The sequence below is a fragment of the Liolophura sinensis genome, chromosome 13 (assembly GCF_032854445.1).
Source record: "Liolophura sinensis isolate JHLJ2023 chromosome 13, CUHK_Ljap_v2, whole genome shotgun sequence".
Taxonomy (NCBI): Eukaryota; Metazoa; Mollusca; class Polyplacophora; order Chitonida; family Chitonidae; genus Liolophura; species Liolophura sinensis.
The window spans coordinates 19234403-19256881 of NC_088307.1; the positions used below are offsets into that span (position 1 = coordinate 19234403).

At 40.1% G+C, this 22479-nt stretch overlaps 1 protein-coding gene across 1 annotated transcript; it reads right to left on the minus strand.

Moving 5' to 3' along the window:
- Positions 1-1657: 1657 nt before the first annotated feature.
- LOC135480953 (uncharacterized) lies at positions 1658-22206 on the minus strand. The gene is made up of 6 exons (XM_064760884.1): positions 21856-22206; positions 11013-11054; positions 6646-6733; positions 4176-4328; positions 3269-3391; positions 1658-1902 (listed from the first exon to the last, which is right to left on the minus strand). Exons 1-6 carry the CDS (start codon positions 22204-22206, stop codon positions 1658-1660), a joined length of 1002 nt encoding a protein of 333 aa, XP_064616954.1.
- Positions 22207-22479: the final 273 nt, after the last annotated feature.

Genomic DNA, 22479 nt, shown 5'->3' on the forward strand with positions numbered 1-22479 from the left:
CATCTATACGACAGCCAGAGAATTTGTTTAAAAAGAAATGGGGGCCTCCATGGCCGTGGTGGTTAACACGCCACTGCGGCGCAATGATCCATGACCCTCTCACCAATGGGATTGCTGTGAGTTCAAGTCCATGCATCTCATACTGGCTTTCTCGGTACGACCGTACGTAGGAAGTTCCTGCATCAACCTGCGGAATGGCGTACGTTTCCCACGGATTCTGCAATTTTTCATCTCATTGTGGTTGAGGACGCACGTGTGGCCTTGGTGACCATAAGTGGTTGAGAACGCACGTGTGGCCTTGGTGACCATAAGTGGTTGAGAACGCACGTGTGGCCTTGGTGACCATAAGTGGTCGAGAACGCACGTGTGGCCTTGGTGACCATAAGTGGTTGAGGACGCACGTGTGGCCTTGGTGATCGTAAGTGGTTGAGGACGGTCATGTGGCCTTGGTGACCATAAGTGGTTGAGAACGCACGTGTGGCCTTGGTGACCATAAGTGGTTGAGGACGGTCATGTGGCCTTGGTGACCATAAGTGGTTGAGAACGCACGTGTGGCCTTGGTGACCATAAGTGGTTGAGGACGGTCGTGTGGCCTGGGTGACCATAAGTGGTTGAGGACGGTCGTGTGGCCTGGGTGAAAATAACTGGTCGAGGACGTTCATGTGGCCTGGGTGACCATAAGTGGTTGAGGACGGTCATGTGGCCTTGGTGACCATAAGTGGTTGAGAACGCACGTGTGGCCTTGGTGACCATAAGTGGTTGAGGACGGTCGTGTGGCCTGGGTGACCATAAGTGGTTGTGGCCTGGGTGATAACAGGCGGTGGAAGATGCTCCTGGTAGCTATCGTATGCGTGAAACATTCTTGAGTATGGCGTGAGTCATTTAACAGTCAAACATCATAATGTCGGTTTATTTTCCCGTGGTAATCCCGCACCCGCTAATCACCGTCGAAAAAGGAAAATATTTCTGAAGGTCTCAAATAAATAAACAAAAAAATAAATAAATACTGAATGGTACAAAAGTTGCAGGAGATCACTATCGACTTACTGCTGGTCATGAAGATGATTGATGTGGACGAAAAGAAAGAATTAAATTTAGAATGAAGCTGATAATTGTTTGAATTGGGCACTTCGATATTTATTTAAATCACAGATCCAACACCCCATCTATTTAAGCTCCTCCCAAACCTTCGCTGTCATGTTAGAATTATAACTTTGACACAGAACAAAATATTTTTCGATATGTTTCGTTTTTTTGTTCATTCATTTGCATTTTCAAATTTTAATTTTTACATGTGCTATGAAGGATTTTCTGAATCATTATTTATTACGTTACAGGCTTCATGGTATGTGAAATGACAATTCCTTTTCAATGTCAGAGTCGATACTAAAGCCGGGCCAATCAAAGTTGTTCAGAGTTAATGAGCTTTTCCAAAGCACCAATGAAAGCCAAGCAAAATTTCACAAAGAAGCTATTATTAAACCGCTTTCCACTTATCAGTAACAACCACTGATATTGGTAAACATGACATCTGCATACGTAGGCAAATAAATATAGCACATTTTGCTGTTATTTCGGAATTGTTCCTTCATACCCCATAATCCCTTCCGTAATTATGAATGTATTTTCTTCGTTTTGGCCAGAGTTTGTTCCATTTTCAGTGCATCCATTCTCGTCCGCAGAAATAGGGCATCGTCCATGTGAAATCCCGTCTTGGCACAGATCTCCCGCGAGAATCGTTGCGGCGAAACAAACATGGCTGCCTACAGGAACGCCCACATCCGTTTCGGCAGCACTTTTCCAGGCCGGAACAATCCAAATCTGTGTCACAGGTACTTCCGCAACGCTCCTTCCGGTCAATAAACAAATGCCACGGACAGATGCCTGGTTTTTCATATGGACCTAAAAATAACAGACAAAAAAAAAATGGTCAGAGTATACAGTGTACAATAGCACAAATGGGATTAGAACAGAACGGACAGGAAAACAGGAATACAATGATTTTTAGCGGCGACATAATAGCAAATAGATAAACCGATGTCGAGGAAAGTTAAGACTGCTTTCTTTATTTCTTTGATTGATGTTTAAAGCCATATTCAAGCATTTTCCCCAATACAATGCTAGGCCCAGTTTGTCGTTCGATATTTTTCTCGTCAATATTACCGTCCTATATGTGCGATTATCGCACATGTACGACATCTCTGTCAGATTACACCCTGGCTTTCAGTTTTAAGAAATCGGAAGGTCCGCGAGCTAAACCATCGGCCTTTGGCAAGATACTGACGGACTTCCCACATGTGATGTACAGATATTGACGTCATTTAGCAGACACTTACCACTGACAGCTCTGATACACGTATGTCCAGAACTTTTATCACAGCCACTTACCACTGATAGATCTGATACACGTATGTCCATATCCTTTATCACAGCCACTTACCACTGACAGTTCTGATACACGTATGTCCATATCCTTTATCACAGTAACTTAGCACTGACAGCTCTGATACACGTATGTCCATATCCTTTATCACAATAACTTAGTATTGACAGCTCTGATACATGTGTGCCTACATCCGTTGTAACACTTATCATTAACAGCTCTGATAAACGTATGTCCATATCCCTAATAACAGCCACTTACCACTGAGAGCTCTGATACACGTATGTCCACATCCCTAATAACAGCCACTTACCACTGAGAGCTCTGATACACGTATGTCCACATCCCTAATAACAGCCACTTACCACTGAGAGCTCTGATACACGTATGTCCACATCCCTAATAACAGCCACTTACCACTGAGAGCTCTGATACACGTATGTCCATATCCCTAATAACAGCCACTTACCACTGAGAGCTCTGATACACGTATGTCCACATCCCTAATAACAGCCACTTACCACTGAGAGCTCTGATACACGTATGTCCACATCCCTAATAACAGCCACTTACCACTGAGAGCTCTGATACACGTATGTCCACATCCCTAATAACAGCCACTTACCACTGAGAGCTCTGATACACGTATGTCCACATCCCTAATAACAGCCACTTACCACTGAGAGCTCTGATACACGTATGTCCACATCCCTAATAACAGCCACTTACCACTGAGAGCTCTGATACACGTATGTCCATATCCCTAATAACAGCCACTTACCACTGAGAGCTCTGATACACGTATGTCCACATCCCTAATAACAGCCACTTACCACTGAGAGCTCTGATACACGCATGTCCACATCCCTAATAACAGCCACTTACCATTGACAGCTCTGATACACGAATGTCCACATCCGTTATAACAGCAGCGGTACCCATCTCTGCAGTCGTCGTCGCTTCGACATTGTTCAATACACGGGCCATTTGTGAGACCCGGACAAGGACCTGCAAGCAGATTATAGACAATAGAAATCAGTTAAGTCAAGGAAAACGCAAAATTACGTTATGCCTATTGCAACACCCTGCGAATGTTGCGATTTAAAATTTTCTTATGCCTGTTGGAACCCTTGCGAAAGTTGCGATGCCACATTTGCTTATGTTTAGTGTAACCTCCTTCGAACATTGCCAGGTAACATTTGCTGATGCCTTTACAATCCCTTATGAATGTTGTTATTTAACCTTTGCCTATGCCTTTTGTAATCTCCTACGCACGTTGCGACGTAACATTTACTTATGCCTTTTGAAATCGCTAGCGAATGTTACGACTTAGCATTTGCTTATGCCTTTTGCAACGCCGAACGTCGCGAGGTAACAAGCCTTTTGCAATACCATACGAATGCTGCGATTTAACATTTGTGATGGGTGTTCTAAGAAAGAAAAATAGGTTCTGTATTTTACGTCCTCCGCGTGTTTACTGGTACACGTAACCGCCAAAATAATATACATGTAACGATTGTTCAATCACGTAAACAAAATAAGAACAACATCGGCGTAGCCATGGTAACCGCAATCACTGGCCATGATGGGATTTCTGTAGGCTTTGCCGCAGTTTGCAAACGTACAAACATGAACAGACACAATAACAACAACAACATCGGGGTAACCATGGTAACCGCACTCACTGACCAATATAGGAGCTCTGCACACTTTGCCGCCGGAGGCCTGCACACATAAACACGTGAACAAACACGACAACAACATGGGCGTAACCATTTGTAACCGCACTCACTGGCCATGATGGGAGCTCTGCAGACTTTGCCGCAGCCGTTAGAGCAACATTTCTCATCGCTCTCACATTCCCTGTCCGTTTGACAGTTACTGACACACGACCCCAAGTCCGTCAAATGAACTCTAGGGCAAGACCCAGGCTTAGCGTCGGCCGCTGTGAAAAAAAAAAACAAACAAATATGATAGTGTTGGGTAGAATTCTGCCAATGTTTCTTATCAGGCTTCATAGTAAAGAAAACCTTTAGATGAAATATAAATGAAAAATAAATATTGAGAAATAAGCAATTAGTGTCATTCGCAAATAATTTATATCCCTCCCCTTCCTCACCTCAGACACATACACACACACACACACACACACACACACACACACACACACACACACACACACACACACACATGCCGGTTTTATGAAGAAGTCGAAGTACGTCGGAAAATTGCAGTTGCGGTCACAACATATGCGCACTTCTGTTTTTTTTCTCCTTCTTGATAACTGATAATTAACACTATTCTCGAGAGCATTTCACTCATAAGACGGCTGTCACCGTTGTACGTAAACCCCACCACTCTTTGAAAGATGACTGGATTAAAATGGACGACCTTATAGGTGAAAGGTCAGCGCGTAACTATCTGGGTGTGGAGTTCAAATGAAATACCTGCTGAATATTTCACATTCATGTAAATCGTGTAGGCGATGAGATATGCATCTAGTATATGCGACCGAGACTCAAGAGCTCTTCCGGTTTGGGCCGTTTGCAAAAGAGACTTATCCATTCAGGACAAGTGATCGCTGACCTTTATTAACTTCCTACAGACGACAATGTTAACGTTTATTGGTGTAACTCAGTCCCAAATATCCTGTGGCTAATAAACTTTGGTGCATACCTGGTTCAGCCTGTGAGAAAGCAGTTATGAAAATTTTGACCTAGGTTAAGAGGCAAAATCTGGATCTTTCTATGTCAGCATCTGGCAGGGGTGTCTGGCAACACCAAGGGAACGTCACTCATAGCCTCATCACCAGCGGCCTCCTTGTGTCCTCTCGCACAGAATTTCAAACTTTCGTCACTAAAACTCATATCTGCCCACAGTTTAGACAATTTCCATCATTTTGACTAACCTGTTTTGAGTGAGTGAGTGAGTGTTTGGGGTTTAACGTCGTACTTAACAATTTTTCAGTCATATAACGACGAAAGAATCCTTAGAGTGCATGTAATATGCCTCCTTGTTGCAGGACGGATTCATGAATTGGTATAGAATCAAGTTTACCTTCACAAATTGGTATCGGACCAAGTTTACCTTCACAAATTGGTATAGAATCACGTTTACCTTCACAAATTGGTATAGAATCAAGTTTACCTTCACAAATTGGTATAGAATCAAGTTTACCTTCACAAATTGGTATAGAATCAAGTTTACCTTCACAAATTGGTATCGGACCAAGTTTACCTTCACAAATTGGTATCGGACCAAGCTTACCTTCACAAATTGGTGTAGGATCAAGCATACCGTCATGAAATGGTATAGGATCAAATTGACCTTCCTAAATTGGTATCGGACCAAGCTTACCTTCACAAATTGGTGTAGGATCAAGCTTACCTTCACAAATTGGTGTAGGATCAAGCTTACCGTCATGAAATGGTATAGGATCAAATTGACCTTCATAAATTGGTATCGGACCAAGCTTACCTCCACAAATTGGCATGAGCAAGATTACGTTTACAAATTGGCAGAAGTTCAAACTTACCTTCACAAACTTTCGGCACTAAAACTCATGTCTGCCCACAGTTTAGACAATTTTCATCATTTTGACTAACCTGTTTTGAGTGAGTGAGTGAGTGTTTGGGGTTTAACGTCGTACTTAACAATTTTTCAGTCATATGACGACGAAGGAATCCTTAGAGTGCATGTAATATGCCTTCTTGTTGCAGGACGGATTCACAAATTGGTATAGAATCAAGTTTACCTTCACAAATTGGTGTAGGATCAAGCTTACCTTCACAAATTGGTATAGGACCAAGCTTACCTTTACAAATTGACGTAGGATCAAGCTTACCGTCATGAAATGGTATAGGATCAAATTGACCTTCATAAATTGGTATCGGACCAAGCTTACCTCCACAAATTGGCATGAGCAAGCTTACGTTTACAAATTAGAAGAAGTTCAAACTTACCTTCACAAATTGGTGTAAAAGCAAGCTTATCTTCACAAATTGATATAAAAGCAAGCTTACCTGTATAAATTGGTATACGATCAAACTTACCTTCCCAAATGAGTATAAGAATACGCTTACCTGTACAAACTGGTATAAGAGCAAGGTCACCTTCACAAATTGATATTTTATTCAACGTACCATCACAAATTGGTATAAGAGCAAGATTTTCTGTACAAATTGGTATAAGAGCAAGGTTACCTGTACAAACTGGTATAAGAGCAAACCTACCTGTAAAGATTGGTAGATGAGAGAGCTTACCTTCACAAATGGGTATAGGATCACAAGGTGCCCGTACACACATCACTGGTTTCATCACGCAGGTCTGTTCAGCTGGACATTCCAGGTCCTGATGAGCAAAGACACAGGTTATAATCGTGTCATAGGTATCTGAGTATCTAAAATAGTCATCAAGATTATAAATGGTAACTATCTCCCATGTATGACCGGGTTTTTGCGTCGTACATGACAATTAAAGTTTAATACGATATCACGACGAGGGACTTATTAAGTGTGTTTAATTCACACATAAACTGTGTCTTCTTGAGGTAGGCCGAATCCATGCTGCCACATAGCTGCCGTCACTTGCAGGAAGAATCCATGCTGCCCCACTAAAACATTATGCCAAAGATACCGGGCATGACACTCAAACCAGTCCCATTATACTGACACCGGGCCAACCAGCCCTGTTTCCTTGCTCTAATCTCTCGGAATGTTCCTTTCCGTTGTCTTGGCCGAAATTTGTTTTAGAATAACTTATCCAGAATTTACATAATCAAGCAATGTTTTAACCTTGTTACGTAGGACAATTTTCAAGACATTGGAAATGTTGACTTTAATCTAAAGGCCAGATCTCTGTAGTTTTACTCTTCTTGCTGTTGTCTTTTGTACTGGGTACCTACATCAACCAGGGGGCTTGCTCTCCATGCATTGTTTGTGTGTAAACGTTCATTAAATGTGACGAGAAACAACTTTCTTGGGAAATCTAGACCAGCGATGTTTAATAAATTGCAATTAACATCACTGCAATGCTTTACCTAATTCTGCTTGGGCCATGGTGCTAGGAGGCGTGTAAGTTGCTATTTTTTAAGGCTTTACATGAGCAGTTAGAATAAAACCCTAATCGAGCTAAGCTGACAAGAGACCGGATTTCACCGGTTAGGTGGGAACATTTGCCAACTATCACACTGTTATCTCTGCTCTAGTTTTTGCTGTGTGTATCTGAGTCGAGGAGTGATTAAATGAGCAGTTAAGTTAAAAAGTAAAAAGTGTTAAAAAGTTTGAGAATAAGTGAAGAGATAAGTAAAGGTTTGGGAATGAATAAACGAGTTCCGACGTTAGCGAGTGAATACATACGCAAGCGAATATATGGGCGACTGAATACATGGGCAAGCGAATACACGGGCCAGTGAATACATGGGCGACTGAATACATGGGCAAGCGAATAAATGGGCGACTGAATACATGAGTTAACGAGTCAGTGAGTGATGTGATGTTTGAATGAACTGTCTCTCAGTTTTCTGTGTGATGTTAAAACAGGTTATTTCGCTGCCACATTACGTTATGTTATGATCAACACTTTGCTCCGTTACACCAACAAAAACGTTCTGTTGGAACAACAGAACTAGTCTGTTCTATGACATAATGAGGTGTACTAATGACAAAATCAGAAAACAATGTATTCACTGGGAAAACAGAATATTCTATCATTTAAACAGGTTAGTTTTTATAATGTACGTGAAAAGAAAGTAAGAAAGACAGCCAGAAAGAGATGCATTGTAAACTCTGTTCCATAGTTTTAAACTTTTTCTGAAATATGTTAATTTATTTCTTAATTTGATTGGTGTTTCACGCCACACTCAAGAATATTTCACTTATATATCGGCTGCCAGAATCATGGTGGGAGGAAACCGGGCAGCGCCCGGGGGAAACCCACGACCATTCGCAGGTTGCTGGTAGACCTTCCCACGTACGGCCGGAGAGTGAAATATGTTAAGTAGTGACTGAAACATGATTGGAACAAAATTAGAGGTACAGCCTTTTTTGATTTTCCTTCATTACTTGGGTTGGATTTTTTTTCGCTTGTGAACAGAAAATAGAAACAAACAGAAAATCAACTCCAAGTTAACTGGATATCAAGCAGCATTAAAGCACAGAAAGATTAGTTGAACTCAGTTCGCCGTTCATTTCCGGCCTGTCACTCCTGTCACTGATTCGCCCTCCGCACGAGGACTACAATTCTGAGAAGGAAAAACCCTACATTCTTAAATTATTTCAAGGTTGCTGCTAGATGAATATTAACCAGGCGAAATTATTGGCTTGTTTTTATGGTAAAAACTCATGTCGTCTTTGAATATTGGACATTATGCTTAATATTAAAAAAAAAATGTCCTGTCGACGTGGCAGGTCACACTGTCAACGTGGTAAATTACCTTGTTTGTTAAACAATAAACTTTCCATGAAATCGTTCAAGTTTTGCATTCAACGTTATTTTTTCATCAGATTCTTTTTGAAATCCAGTGTATCACATAAAATACCATTACGCGAGTTTAAATAACATTGCCTCTTCCTGTCATTTGCCAAGGTGATAACGTCTATAGCTTCACTGGATGATTTGCAAAACTGGTAATCTTAGCGATGTGGCGGAGATGCATTTGTGCACATCAATACGTATGGACTTCAAGGGCAGAAAAGTTTGTGGTAAAGTTGCTGTTGGTGTCCATTGCTAGCCGTTGCCCGCCCTTCTGAAATGTTCTTCGTGAAAAGCAGAATCTTTTTGGAAGTAACATCAACGTATTACCTTTTTTTGCCTATTTTTTTACCTAGTTCTGTTTAAGCCATGGTGCTAGGGGGCATACAATTTGTTATTATTTACGAATTTACATGAACAGAGTAAAACCTTTGTCCTCTGTGTTGTTATCCATTAAAAAGAAAAATAATTAATGTCTCTTGTCAAAGATGCTCATAAAATTATATGACATATTTCCTTTATCTCGGTAATGATTGTGACAGATTGACTCTGATTTGCAGTGTAATGTGTTTAACATCACTCTTAAAAGCGTGTTGGGTCTGTCAACAACCTGCGGATGGTCGTATAACACTAAACACCAAAGAGCTAACGCACAGATTCTCTTCATCACTAAAAACTGATTACTGCTTCTCTTTTACATGTTTTCAGCTTTACTTACTATCTACAAGGCCTTTATTATATTTTTACAAAATCCCTTGAGAAGTTATATTGTATGTTAGTTATGGAAATACGTTTACGATTACCAACTTGGAATATCCTATCATGGTCTATGCGTGGTGTACTAATGTAGGACGTTTCGATTTCTCATGTTTTCTTTACTATGTTTCGTTCTGAGGTATCCTTTTAAAGGATTACAGTGCCATAAGCAAAACGGTGACGACAATGTAGGCAAATGTTCACAAATATTCCTGGCTACATTGCACCTCTGGGTCATACAAGACACCAACTTATAACTTATCTCGCATAGGAAAATAAAACAAATATACCATTTCCATTTTCAAACACTTCCTAAACACAAAACTCTTGCAGATGGTGGTTGATGTGAGATTGGCCATTCTTATCGTCTACAATTGTTGATGTTCCTAGAACATCCTTTCTGCAGAACAATTGCGCTCTAATGACTCTGAATGACTCTGAATTGTTAACAATTGTAAACTCAGAAAGTAGGTCATCGATTCTTGAGCTTTTAGACATGAAAACAATTCTGGGAATATCCGCCGAGATCTTTGAATTCAAGAGAGTGTCAAGTTGCAACACTTGACTTCACCTACAAACCTCAAGGGCGTCGCGTGAGTGAACCTTTTCGTCCTTTGTCGTAAACAGTAAACATATTTCGCCTTTAGATGATCACATATCCTTTACAGTAAAGACTAGCCAAGGCTAAAATATGAAGCTAAATTAATCAACCAGACAACTGAAAACTACCGAAAAGTTCTCTTATTTGTCTTTCTAGATGTTTTGAAGAGTGTTAATTAAAGGAAGTAAATTGTTTGAATTCTGTGGTGAGCTTTATGGAAAAATACTGACGGTGTTAAGGAACATCCGAGTCACCTTTCCCCCCCCCCCCCCTTATATTCGGTAGGGAGAAAAGCTTTCGAGAACTTGTGACATCAGTGTTCCCAACATTAGTAGTATGATCCACATAGCCCACCTTAGATTTCAAACGCTTGAATTCCTTTAACTCTCTTAAAAGAATGTGAATAAAGTACATTTATGCATAGTTTTAAGAGGTCTAACCAGTGATGTCCATTTTGATATTGAGCTTAACAGCGGAGCAATACATTTTAGACACACCGCCTATAAAAGTTCACGCGGAAAACCCTGTGATCGTATATTGACCAATGAAAACCAAGAATGACTTCATGAAGTAGAATAACACATCTTAAATACACAACCATTTAAACGCCGCAAAAAGTTCAATTTACTTAAAAACCGTCAAATTAATTAGGGCTCTTGATCCACTGTCGTTCCAATACGCTGACTGAAACGCCTACGGACGGTCAAACTAGTCTGTCATAGGAAAGACCGAATGAATATTTCATGCCACTAATGAATCCCTCCCATCAAAGTTCCCAGGCCCTGTCAACTGAGAACTTACCTGACATGTTGCTGTGGCATCTGAAACTCGAACGAAGTACATCTGTTGGAAGAAAAGAGAGAAAGAAAGTTTTTTTTGCACGTCTTCGTAGCATGTTGTTTAATTATTTATCGAAATCTAATTAAGTAGTATACCCACGGCGGACGGTTTACCATAAAACGGAGGAAGCCTTGGATTCTGTAGTGAAATAAATTTTCCGAAATTTGCAGTGACAAACGACGAAGTATGGAAATCCGGGATCAAACGGTCGGGTCTTACCAAAGATTCTAAAAATGGTACTTGGCGTTCTGCATTGAGAGGTTAGAGCAAGGAAACGGTGTCAGTATAATGTGACTGGGTGGGGTGTCATGTCTGTTGTCATCGGAATTATGCTTCAGTAGCGACAAGAAGACAAAGTGTCTATAAAACATACACCTAAAAAACATAAAATTTTAGATTTTAGAAAATTTGGAAATGAATTTTGCGATTACGGACATGGTACGCTTCTATATTGAACGCCCAACCTCCTGATTTTTAGTATAAGCTAGTCAAGTTAAGCAATGAAGAGCATTTTGCTGCAAAATGGCAATTCAGGTCCAAGCTGTATTCACCATTGTTCTGTTGTAGTGCATGAGTAAAACGTTACGGGTTTGTCCACAGACATGGACCTTGGGGTCGCCTAAGTTCATACTATCTAAGCATTTACATAAATAGGTCAGAGGAAAGCCCTAACTTGTCAAACATGTAGCTCTGATTTTGCTCCTTACGCTGTAGCCCTTTATATAGCAGAAACAACAATAATGAATGAACGAATGAATGAATGTTTGGGGTTTAACGTCGAACTTAATTTTTCAGCCATATGACGACAAGGACTCATTAGGTGTATATACATATACTGTTTCTTCTTGTGTCATGGCGAGTCCATGCCGCCAAAGTGTTACGAAAAAACGATTCTTCATTAACATTACGGCGATGAGACATTAGGTGTGTTTACATTTACTGTGTCTTCTTGTGTCAGGGCGAGTCCATGCCGGCGAAGTGATGCCAAAACAACAATAAACCTGTAGGCTACATAATTTAGGCCTGAATTACTTCAGACAGGAAAGGTCCATCAAAAAAACACACATTTTATTGACCTCTTGTAAAATTACATTATGTCTAGGTATACAGCTGAATTTCCAGGAAAAATTGAAACTCCAAGGCTTTGGTGTTGTTTTCCACAGGCCAGATATACGATGATAGTAAACACGTAAACAAATGGTCACATATATTAACCATATCCCTCATTTTGGTTGACGTTGTTATACGAATGTCTGTTTTGAAGCTTAGATCTATATCGACTATGGCTTTCAATCGTAAACACCAAATGTCAATGTACAGATTCTCAGTCGGTCAGACTGCTTTTCCAGTAATGCCAAGCGCAAGGTGTACTTGTATCAGGTTGTACTTTGTGCTCCGGTTTCTGGGTTCTGGGTGTTTGTTGCCATATAACGGTGACTTTGACTGACCGTGACAAGATTAACATCAATCGAAAACCGCAATTATATCAACAATGCCAATTTTTTTCGTCCAGGGGTCGATTCCACAGTCATAATTCAACCATTTAATTCAAAATTAAATCAAATCGTTTAAAAAATTATCTAAAGTGCAGAACAAACTTCCGTTAAAATGCAAAAACATTGTTAAGTATGTACTATATATCCAAATATATTTTTAAAATATCTTAAACATTTAATTACATCATCTCCAGGGACGCAGTCAATGACTTGTCTTCGACCAGTATGGTGTACAAATGACTTCACATATGGGAAAGTTCATCAGTAACTTACTCCCTGGTTTCCTCCAGTCGTAAAAGTAGTATAAATATCTCCACAAAAACAAATCTAGTTATTTTAATCTCCGTGTCATCGGTTCCTGTTGGTTAGGTTTATATAGACCGTTTGGAAACCAATAGGTAAATCACACCTTGCCTGGATCAGACTTATTTATACTCAAGAATCGCCCCCCCCCCCCCTCCCCCACTCCCCACGTGCCACACGGATGGTACATGGCCAGGGATCTCCGATGAACTTTGAGGCAATATAACATAAAAGAGGACCACCGGAAGTTAATTTGCTCCACGCGTCATGCATAGCTCCGATAACAATGGAATGCAAGAGAATGTAGAATATTACACGACCCCGAATGGGACTGAACCCACCACGGCTCGATTCACCTATAGCAACACAGCGAAAGGTAAGCACCTTATACAGTTGTAAATCAGACATTGGTATACTAGCCGTCAACCAGTATGGACGTTCCGGGTAAATAAATGCAGGTCAATTCCCAAAACGACGTTGAGCACAAATCACCAGAGATCTGAGAAAATCTATAAAGCACGAAATTAAGACGGACTACAAATCATCCAATAAATAAATAAATAAATAAATAAATAAATAAATAAATAAATAAATATTATCTGACAGACAGGACAGGATGTGTCCAGAACACAAGTTCCTGCAGACATTACCACCAAGGCTGAGTAATTCAGCAAATATAGCTATATCTACGAGGTGAAATTTCATCAAAGATAAAACGCCAGGAGCCTTGATTAACGAGTTTATAAGTTTAATGTCTGCTTTTAGTTTGATCTTTGTTATCTCCATGCAGCGCGGAAGATTGTCTATAGATGGCGCCCACAAGTTATTATATTTATGACTTCCTATCACCACATGCTGCTTTGTACCTGGTAAAATAAAATTAATACTGCATTAAGAAATGAAATCACGAAAAGGATATCTATCAAACAGTTTGGGAATGTAAAAAGCTCCACGTCAAATACATACAGTTCAACAGAGGCAGAATTCACAGGACTCCGTTTGATATCAAATGAAGACAAATGGACATTTTCAGCGAAAACAAAAAATCACCATAGTTAATTACATCGGAGTAATCAAAGCAGAAATGATTATGGCGAAGATCACATTGACAGTCTTTTAAACTTGACAGGACGGAAAAAATTAAAATCCCACGCCACTTAGAGTGTCTGAAACGGATACTGAGTGCAATTAGCATTCTCCAGCTGGGGAGGAAGGAATGTTGTTCCATCTATTTCCAACCGTAATATTTGGCCTGTTTTGACCTGGCTTATTTTGCTGTCTATTTCTACCAATTGTTGGGGTCATTTTTTATGGAAAGCTCTGGAGTTTACTGCCAGCTGTTTATTGGTGTGTATTATACATGAAATTTTGGCGGAAGTATATGTACGCACTTCCGGCTATAAAGTGTTCACAACCTGGCCCTTGCTGTGTATGAGGACTGTACGTCAAACTTTCTATAATCATCATTATACCCATCAGTCAAGAACAGGCTAAAAGGGACTAAAACGGAACTTATTCACGGACTATGAGATTGAGAAACAAGAATTAGTGTGAAGTTACTCAGCGTTTAGATAAATGTCAAACATTACTGGATTCCGCCCATTCCACTCCTAGTCACTAGTGTTTTTTTAAAAATAATTTTGACGTGACCCAGGGAAATGACGCCTTCGTCTCGGAAACAAGCTAAGGGAGTTTAGCATTAAAAATTACAAAAAGTGTTCAAAATGTATTTTCTCTGCAATAATAAAGACGTCCAACATACCAATGTGTATAGCTTGTATGATACGTATCGCTGATGAATTTTGTGAGTACTGTACCAGTGATTTTACAGACAGCGACATAAAAGAAGCAGACTGAAGTATATGGAATGTTTTCCTTGCATTATTGAAAACTCTTACATGTTAACAGCTTTATTTTGTAATATTTACATATGATTTTTTCTCATATTCCTTTGGACAAATGTGTTTGAAGTTATTTTGGAAATGGCTCTTGCGCTTTTTGGCTTGAAATTTTCCTTTAATATAAAAAAAACTACAACATACAGAGTAAAACCAGAGCAGCAACGACAGTGTGATAGCTGGCAAATGGTCACATTGGTGAAATACGACCTTTTGTCAATTTACCTCAGTTCAACTTTCATTCCAACTGTTCATGTAAACGCTTGTAGGAAGTAACTGCTTAAACAGAGTTACGTAAAAAACAATATATAGTGATGCTAACGGCAAGATGTTTATGCAATAATAAAACATAAAGACTACAGCGTAGAGAATAGTATCAGAGCAGCACCGACACTGTGATAGGTGGCATATGGTCAAACGTAAAGGCGGTAAGGCACGGCCTCGTTTACCTGAGCGGATTTCTTCGCTTCTGAGGACGAACCTAATCGCCCAGAAATACGGTGACGATATTTGCAGCATAGTTGCAGATAAATTTGGTGGATTTTTCCATTCATCGTTGTCAGTAAGTTATGTCTTGTGAGTTAAAATTTCACAGTTCAACACAATTCCGTGTTGTTTGATGGGTCGACTCGATCGTCTCGATCATCGAAATTCGGCGGCGTATTTCCTCGCTAGTATCCAACAGGTTTGATATAAGCGAATTTCAGAGCGGGCAAGATGGCCTGCGAAATACGGCTTTATTGGCTCAGACACGCTAGGCGGATTTTCTGAAATTCGTAAAATACGCCTCTACGGCCTTAGCGTTTTATTCTAACTGTTCACGACCCATAGTTATGAGTGGTATATGTATATATGTATATATGGTATGGACTTGACCCTTAGATTTGACACATTCACTAATGAAAAAAATACGTTTGAAAACGATAATGGCAACGACGGTGCAGACAAATCAAGAACAATAAAAACTGCTACTAAGAAAACATACCTAAAGTAAGGTTGTCTTAACGAGCCAGTGGAAAGATTTCAGTGATGTCACGGGGCCTCCGTGGCTCAGTCGGTTAGCGCGCTAGCGCAGCGTAATGACCCAGGAGCCTCTCACCAATGCGGTCGCTGTGAGTTCAAGTCCAACTCATGCTGGCTTCCTCTCCGGCCGTAAGTGGGAAGGTCTGCGAGCAACCTGCGGATGGTCGTGGGTTTCCCCCGGGCTCAGTGATGTCACGGATAATTTATCCATATTTTCCAGAAAATTCTCAGAAAACTTTATTTCTCGGGTTCTGCCCCGTTTCCTATGACCATAAAGCTGGCCGTTGTCGTATAAGTGAAATGTCCTTGAGTACGGTGTAAAACACCAATCAAATAAATATATAAACAGTCAGAAAACTTCAATAAAGCTACTACATGTATGACATGTATAATTATGGGCGTTTCCTACAGAACAAGTTCGCGGAGAAAGGTTTGTTTCGTGTCTTCCTGCGTGAAGAACCTAAGCCTTCTGTACACAGAGACTGAGATAGAAATTGGTAATGTAGTCATTTATTGAACACGGTTTAATGTTTGCTGAAGTCAAATATAAAAGTCTGTCATATGTCGATCCAGCGAGAGCTGGGTTTGAGCCACGGACCAATCTGTCACGATGCCTGAATTTTATTACTCTGGGTTAGCGGTAACTGCGTAACAGACCATTGAAAAAATAGACAATGTAATAAAAGACTGTCAGCACAACGAGTAAAACCAAAGCAGCGATTACAAGAATAATGTTAACATTTGTGGTTTAAAAAAAAAAAACGCAAGAAATTAGGCCAGCCATTAGTAACACTGCGTGTATCAGTTTTCTCACCAACCAAACCGGAAAATGACCGGTAAAATCACAGTTTAAGGGGCTTGAAGACAATTCAATGTATAATTGTCACAGTTCTATAATAAAATCACAAATGCACACATCCGGAAGTTTATTCGCACCTATACTATTTCCATTTCCGACCGGAAGTGTGAAGGTGACTCCATATGGTGTAGACTTTTTGTACTTAAGTAAGTGAAGCATTTATGGAATTTTTTTTATTTACGTCAGACGGGAGCGATGGAAAAATTGACGGTTTTTAGAAAGATTCTGTTTCGCTGCATGAGATGGTTCACACTCGCCATGAATATGCCAGCCTTCTATGCGGTTTTCACAAACCAGGCACTTAACACGGCCATGGAGAAGGTGAAAATAGAAAGAACCACAAGGCAATAAGTGATAAGGCTATTATTATCATCCAAACCAATGAATACACAGATAAATTCCTGAACGTCGTATACTGAGGTACTTATTCGGGAAAGGACCACGGTCTAGTGGTTAAGCTGCTTGCGATCCAATCGATAGGGCATGAGAGGAGCGGGTTCAAACCCAATCTTGGACAAGGAGTTTGTAGATGTTTGTGGAGTTTTGTTGACAATAAGAGGTCGATGGCGCTCATTTGTTGAAGACTTGTTTTTCTACCATTATGGTGTGCGTAACTGTACATCACATGATAGTACGATGTCAATCATCCGCTATTTATCAAACAATCTGACCCCGATAGCCCAGTTAGTAGAGCGGTAGATCCAGGGTCAATTCTGGGTCGCGTTACACCTAAGACTTTAAAAGGGAAAGTCGTAGTTTTATCGCTTGTCATTCAGCATTAAGGAGAAAGTGCAACTACTGGTTGACCCGTATCAGTATAATAGATTAGGTCGGGCGGATTACTTGCCTTCGAAAAGTCGTCTCAATGAAGCGCTACTACACATGTACTCCAATGACTTCTTTGTCGTCATATGACTGGAAAAAAGCCCTAAACACTCACTCACTCACTCACTCAAATAAATTAACAAATAAATCTTCATGTTTTGAATCTGACATGTCTTGTGAAACTGTCACACATTAGGACACACAATCATCGTCATAGTTTGAATCCAGTGTGTGATTTGTTACTTGTTCATGCCAATACAGACATTCGTAGTCATACTGTGAATCTGGCATCTTGTATGTAGCTTATACACAAGTCAGTATAGAGGTCAATCATGGCATTTTGAATCCAGCACGTCTGCTGCAACTATCACACGTCTGTACAGACATTTAATATCATGCTTTTAACATTTCCTTTAGGTTTCCTCCCGGTTTCCTTCCACTATAATGTGGCCGACATGGTATAACTGAAATATTCTTGAATTTTTAAATAAATAAATAAGTAAATAGATAAATAATAATAAATAAATAAATTAACATTTCCTCTGTAACATCTACATATTCATTTAGACATTTATCTGCATTATTAAAAAATTAAAAAAAAAAACATTAAAAAATGTTTTTTAAAAAAAGTCTTCTGTTACTGGGTGCATGATGGCAATTTCAGAAATTTACACAAGTATCCACATTCATAAAATATGCTCAGTCTCTCAACTAAAATGCTAGAAATGGTCGGTCAATTCCTTCTGAATACGAGAATAAGAATTTAACGGGTTGTCGTCCGACAATGGTTGATTGTAACAGTTATGTATCGGACCTGCAGACGAAAAAGAGCGTCTAAAATCACCGAGTCTATTTTAAATAGCACCACTTAACCCTTTCCAGAAAATATACACTTATGATTTATTTGCTCGGTACTCAAGAATATTTTACCTATAGGTAGGGGACGAGTTCGGCCTGGCATAGGAAATTTGATTGATTGATTGATTGATTGATTGGTTGATTTATTTGATTGGCGTTTTTGGCCGTACTCAAGAATATTTCACTAATACGACGGTGGCCAGCATTATGGCGGCAGGAAAACCCAAGACCGCCCGCAAGTTGATGCCAGACCTTGCCACGTACGTCCGGAGAGGATGCCAGCATGAACTTGGCTTGAACAGAGCGACAGCGTTGGCCATTACGCCGCGCTGGCAAGCTGACCACCTTGGCCACAGAGGCTCCTGGAATATTTATGATTTATGAGTTTGTAGCGTGAAATAAATCCACGGCCTAATTTACAATCGATTTGTTTTAAAAGTTGTTTTGAGCGAATATATATATATGTATATAATATACATTCCGTTGGAATGGTCTATCCGACGATATCTTATTGTTTCTAAGAAGTGGTTGTTTGAAAGGTCAGGGTTTAATTTTTCATTATTGTTAAGACATTTATCACGACGATGAAATAGGAGTAGGTTACCGTCTCTGAACCTCTTAATGTCAAGATACTATGCACCATCTGGACAATAACTCGGCCAGTTATTAATTTCTTTATTTAAATAAATTTATGACCACACTCTCATTTTGACACTCACGAAGCCTTTTCCACCTGTAGTCTCTTCTACAGCAATGTACGTCTGCAAGTCTGCATGTAGGTCACAGGGGGGTTTGATCCACAAGCTATAGTATTTTTAACAGGTGTTAATCTAAGCGTCAAATTCAACATTCACACCCCACGCATAGAGAATGAATGGGTGTTCCAGATCGATAGCCGCTAGCCGTATTTCCAAAGCAGTAAAAAAAAAAAAACAAAAAAAAAAAAAAACAAAGCAAACATCAGTGCCCAAAAAGGGAAAAGGGGTATAAAAGAAATAAAATACATTAATAGAAAATAAAGCTGGAAACATGCAGGAGAGAATCTGTCCTCATTTATCAATGATTCATTGAAATCTAATTTTAAACTCATAATACGTGAAATCAAATTCATCCTAATGTTTTAATGTTATTTCATGTTGATTGTGATGACACACAGCATTTTCAGTAATTCTAGAAAAATGCCGTCTAATGTATAGTAATTGGCATCACTATATTGTTTTAAAATAATTCTGCTTTTATCACACGCCTGCAAACACATCACACGCCTGCAAACACATCACACGCCTGCAAACACATCACACGCCTGCAAACATGTCGCACACCTGCAAACACATCACACGCCTGCAAACACATCACACGCCTGCAAACACATCACACGCCTGCAAACACATCACATGCCTGCAAACATATCACACGCCTGCAAACACATCACACGCCTCCCAACACATCACACCCCTGCAAATCCGTACTAGGGCCGTGTGATTTGAAGCAATAAGGCTTTCTTTAGTTCTACTCTTTATAAAGGTTACCACTTATGGGATGTAACATTATTTATTGAATTACTTGAATTTCTCAATAATAACATCTATCTGAAATTCGGGGATACCATTTACCAACAGTGCATAGGTATTCCTATGGGTACTAATTGTGCGTCTCTTTTGGCAAACCTATACCTGTTTTCATATGAATACGACTATATGCAGAAATTACTTAAAAGTAATATCCTTTCCATTTACCATGCGGTATACTGATGATCTACTGCCGTTAAATAAACCCCATATTGCTGAAGCGGTGAAGGAAATCTATCTGCCTTCATTGGATTTAAAGGAGACAACAGATGTTCCTGATGGTACATCTTACTTCTATATCTATACCTGTATCTAGATCTGTATCTGTACAAAGACGAACAAGGCCTCCTTTCACGTCGCCTTTACGACAAAAGGGTTAATTTCAATTTTGATATTGTGGATTATCCTTATTTGGATAGCAATTTACCAAAGGGTCCTGCATATGGCGTATACCTAGCCTTGTAGCATTTTTCAGATCTTGCGTAAATTGTGATGACTTTAATCTGCGTCACAAGTAGTTAGTTCAAAAACTAGTTTGTCAAGGATACTCCATCAGACGCCTTCATTCTAAAGTTTCTCAAATTTTACAATGAGTGTAACACTCTCGTTGGCAGGTAAGGACAGAGCGTGATTGTGATCAACCACAAAGACGGCGCTGTTATCCTTATGTACATATCTATCGCGTACATGGTATTTAACAACATAGATGGCGCTTGTTGCCGAGTGTAACCGTCTATGTTGTAGGCAGCTTTTATACAGGCCAGCATAAAGATGGCGCCTCTTGTAGTATGAGATCCTTACTTTTGAATCACAATCTGTTCGGTTAAGGTCTGTAACGCTCGTCATTTTCGAACTGTATCTAATACTGCTTAATCTGGGGCTAGGGGCCGTAAAGGCAGCCATGCTCATTACATCTGCATGATGCCTTTATGAACAGTTGCAGTCAAAGCGCGACTGACATACCTTGTTTAATTGTTATTGGACATGGAACTCATTCATGGGCTACGAATTTGAACTTTGATATGGAATTCATGCCTGGAATATCCACTGTCTGCCCGGCATCATTGAAAACTGACCACCGCTCCTCTCTTTTGTGTTACCTGCTTTATTTCCTATTTGTATAATTTCTTACATACCTTTGTCTTTGGGAGCTAATGTTAAACGTTGTTTTGGAAATGGATCTTGGATCTACGAATGTCGGACATGACGCTTATATTTGCTACTATCTATGCATTTACAGGAACGGTTAAAAATAAAACCTTAACTGAAGTAAATTGAGAAGAGGCCGTATTTCACCCATTACGTGTGACCAGTTGCTCTGGTTTTTCTCTCTGGGCTGTACGTCTTTACTTATATTGGTCGCAGATCGCTGTGTCCACATTTGTCAACATGAGTATAATAATCAATGTAGAATCGAAGGGGTTGAAGTATTTGGTGAAGTATCCTTGGCATACTTCCTAAAATCCTTGGCTTCCTAAATCAACATCTTGTGATGTACATTGAAATCGTTACATTTCACATGTCATTTAACAAATGCTACAAGCCGTACGTGGGATGATGGCCTGGCAGCAATCTGCGGATCTTCGTGGACTTCCCCCAGGCTTTGCCCGGTTTCCTCCCACCATAATACCGTCGTATAAATGAAATATTCTTGAGTGCGACGTAACAGCGGAATTGAGTAAAGGCATTAGATTCACACCCTAGAACGTGCTTTACTAAGTTTCTTACATTTTACAGTGAGTGCAACCGTATTAAGGAAAATGTGGAACTATGCGTCAAAACAAACATTCACACTGAATGAGTGAATCCACGCCTGATAGAAGAACAATATTGTAGATGGCTTAATACAAATGCAAAGTTGTTAAATATTTACCAAGAACATGGGAATACAGGCCAGGATGAAGACGTCTTCTACATGCCTTATTACAAAACTAGCGGACAGGTGTTTGTTAAAAAGAGTCGCTAAATGCTTACCAAAAAGGTTAGAATCTCTGCCTGGACGAAGACCAGGTAGTTTTTGGACAACAACATTGTGTCTGCTTCTTGCTCGTAAATTGCTTCCAAACACAGAACTTGCTCCAAGACTCGTCCTCTTCTCCTTTCGCACCCAGGTGACCAACTGGCTGCCACCGTCCTACTCATCGGGTTTGTATGTGTCCTCCCTAACTCCATTCCCCCCTCCCCTCCCCCTCCTCTCCCCTTAACCCATCCGCACACACCGCAACCCGCAACACTTCCGACCAGTCGTTGTGCAGCGTGCACCAAGTCAACCACGATTCGGTCACCTCCTACGCCTACGTGGTTCAGCCAGTTATAGAACAGCATCTGTAAAAGTCTGGAATTGGCGAGACTATACACATAGCATTTGTATGTCACTACAGCCAGAGCGTCAACGGTTCTCCGCCTGTACGATAAGAGTGAAAGACTGTTAAATTCTGTGCACTGCTCTTTGAATTCAGTCCATGCACAATGCATATTAAACAGTTCTTCTCATAAAGGAGTTTGTCATGGACAACCCATTCTATTCACTGCGTGCTTGAGTTTTTCTTTAAAGAAAGAACGAGTGATTAGCTTTTAACGCCACAATGGCTGTATTTC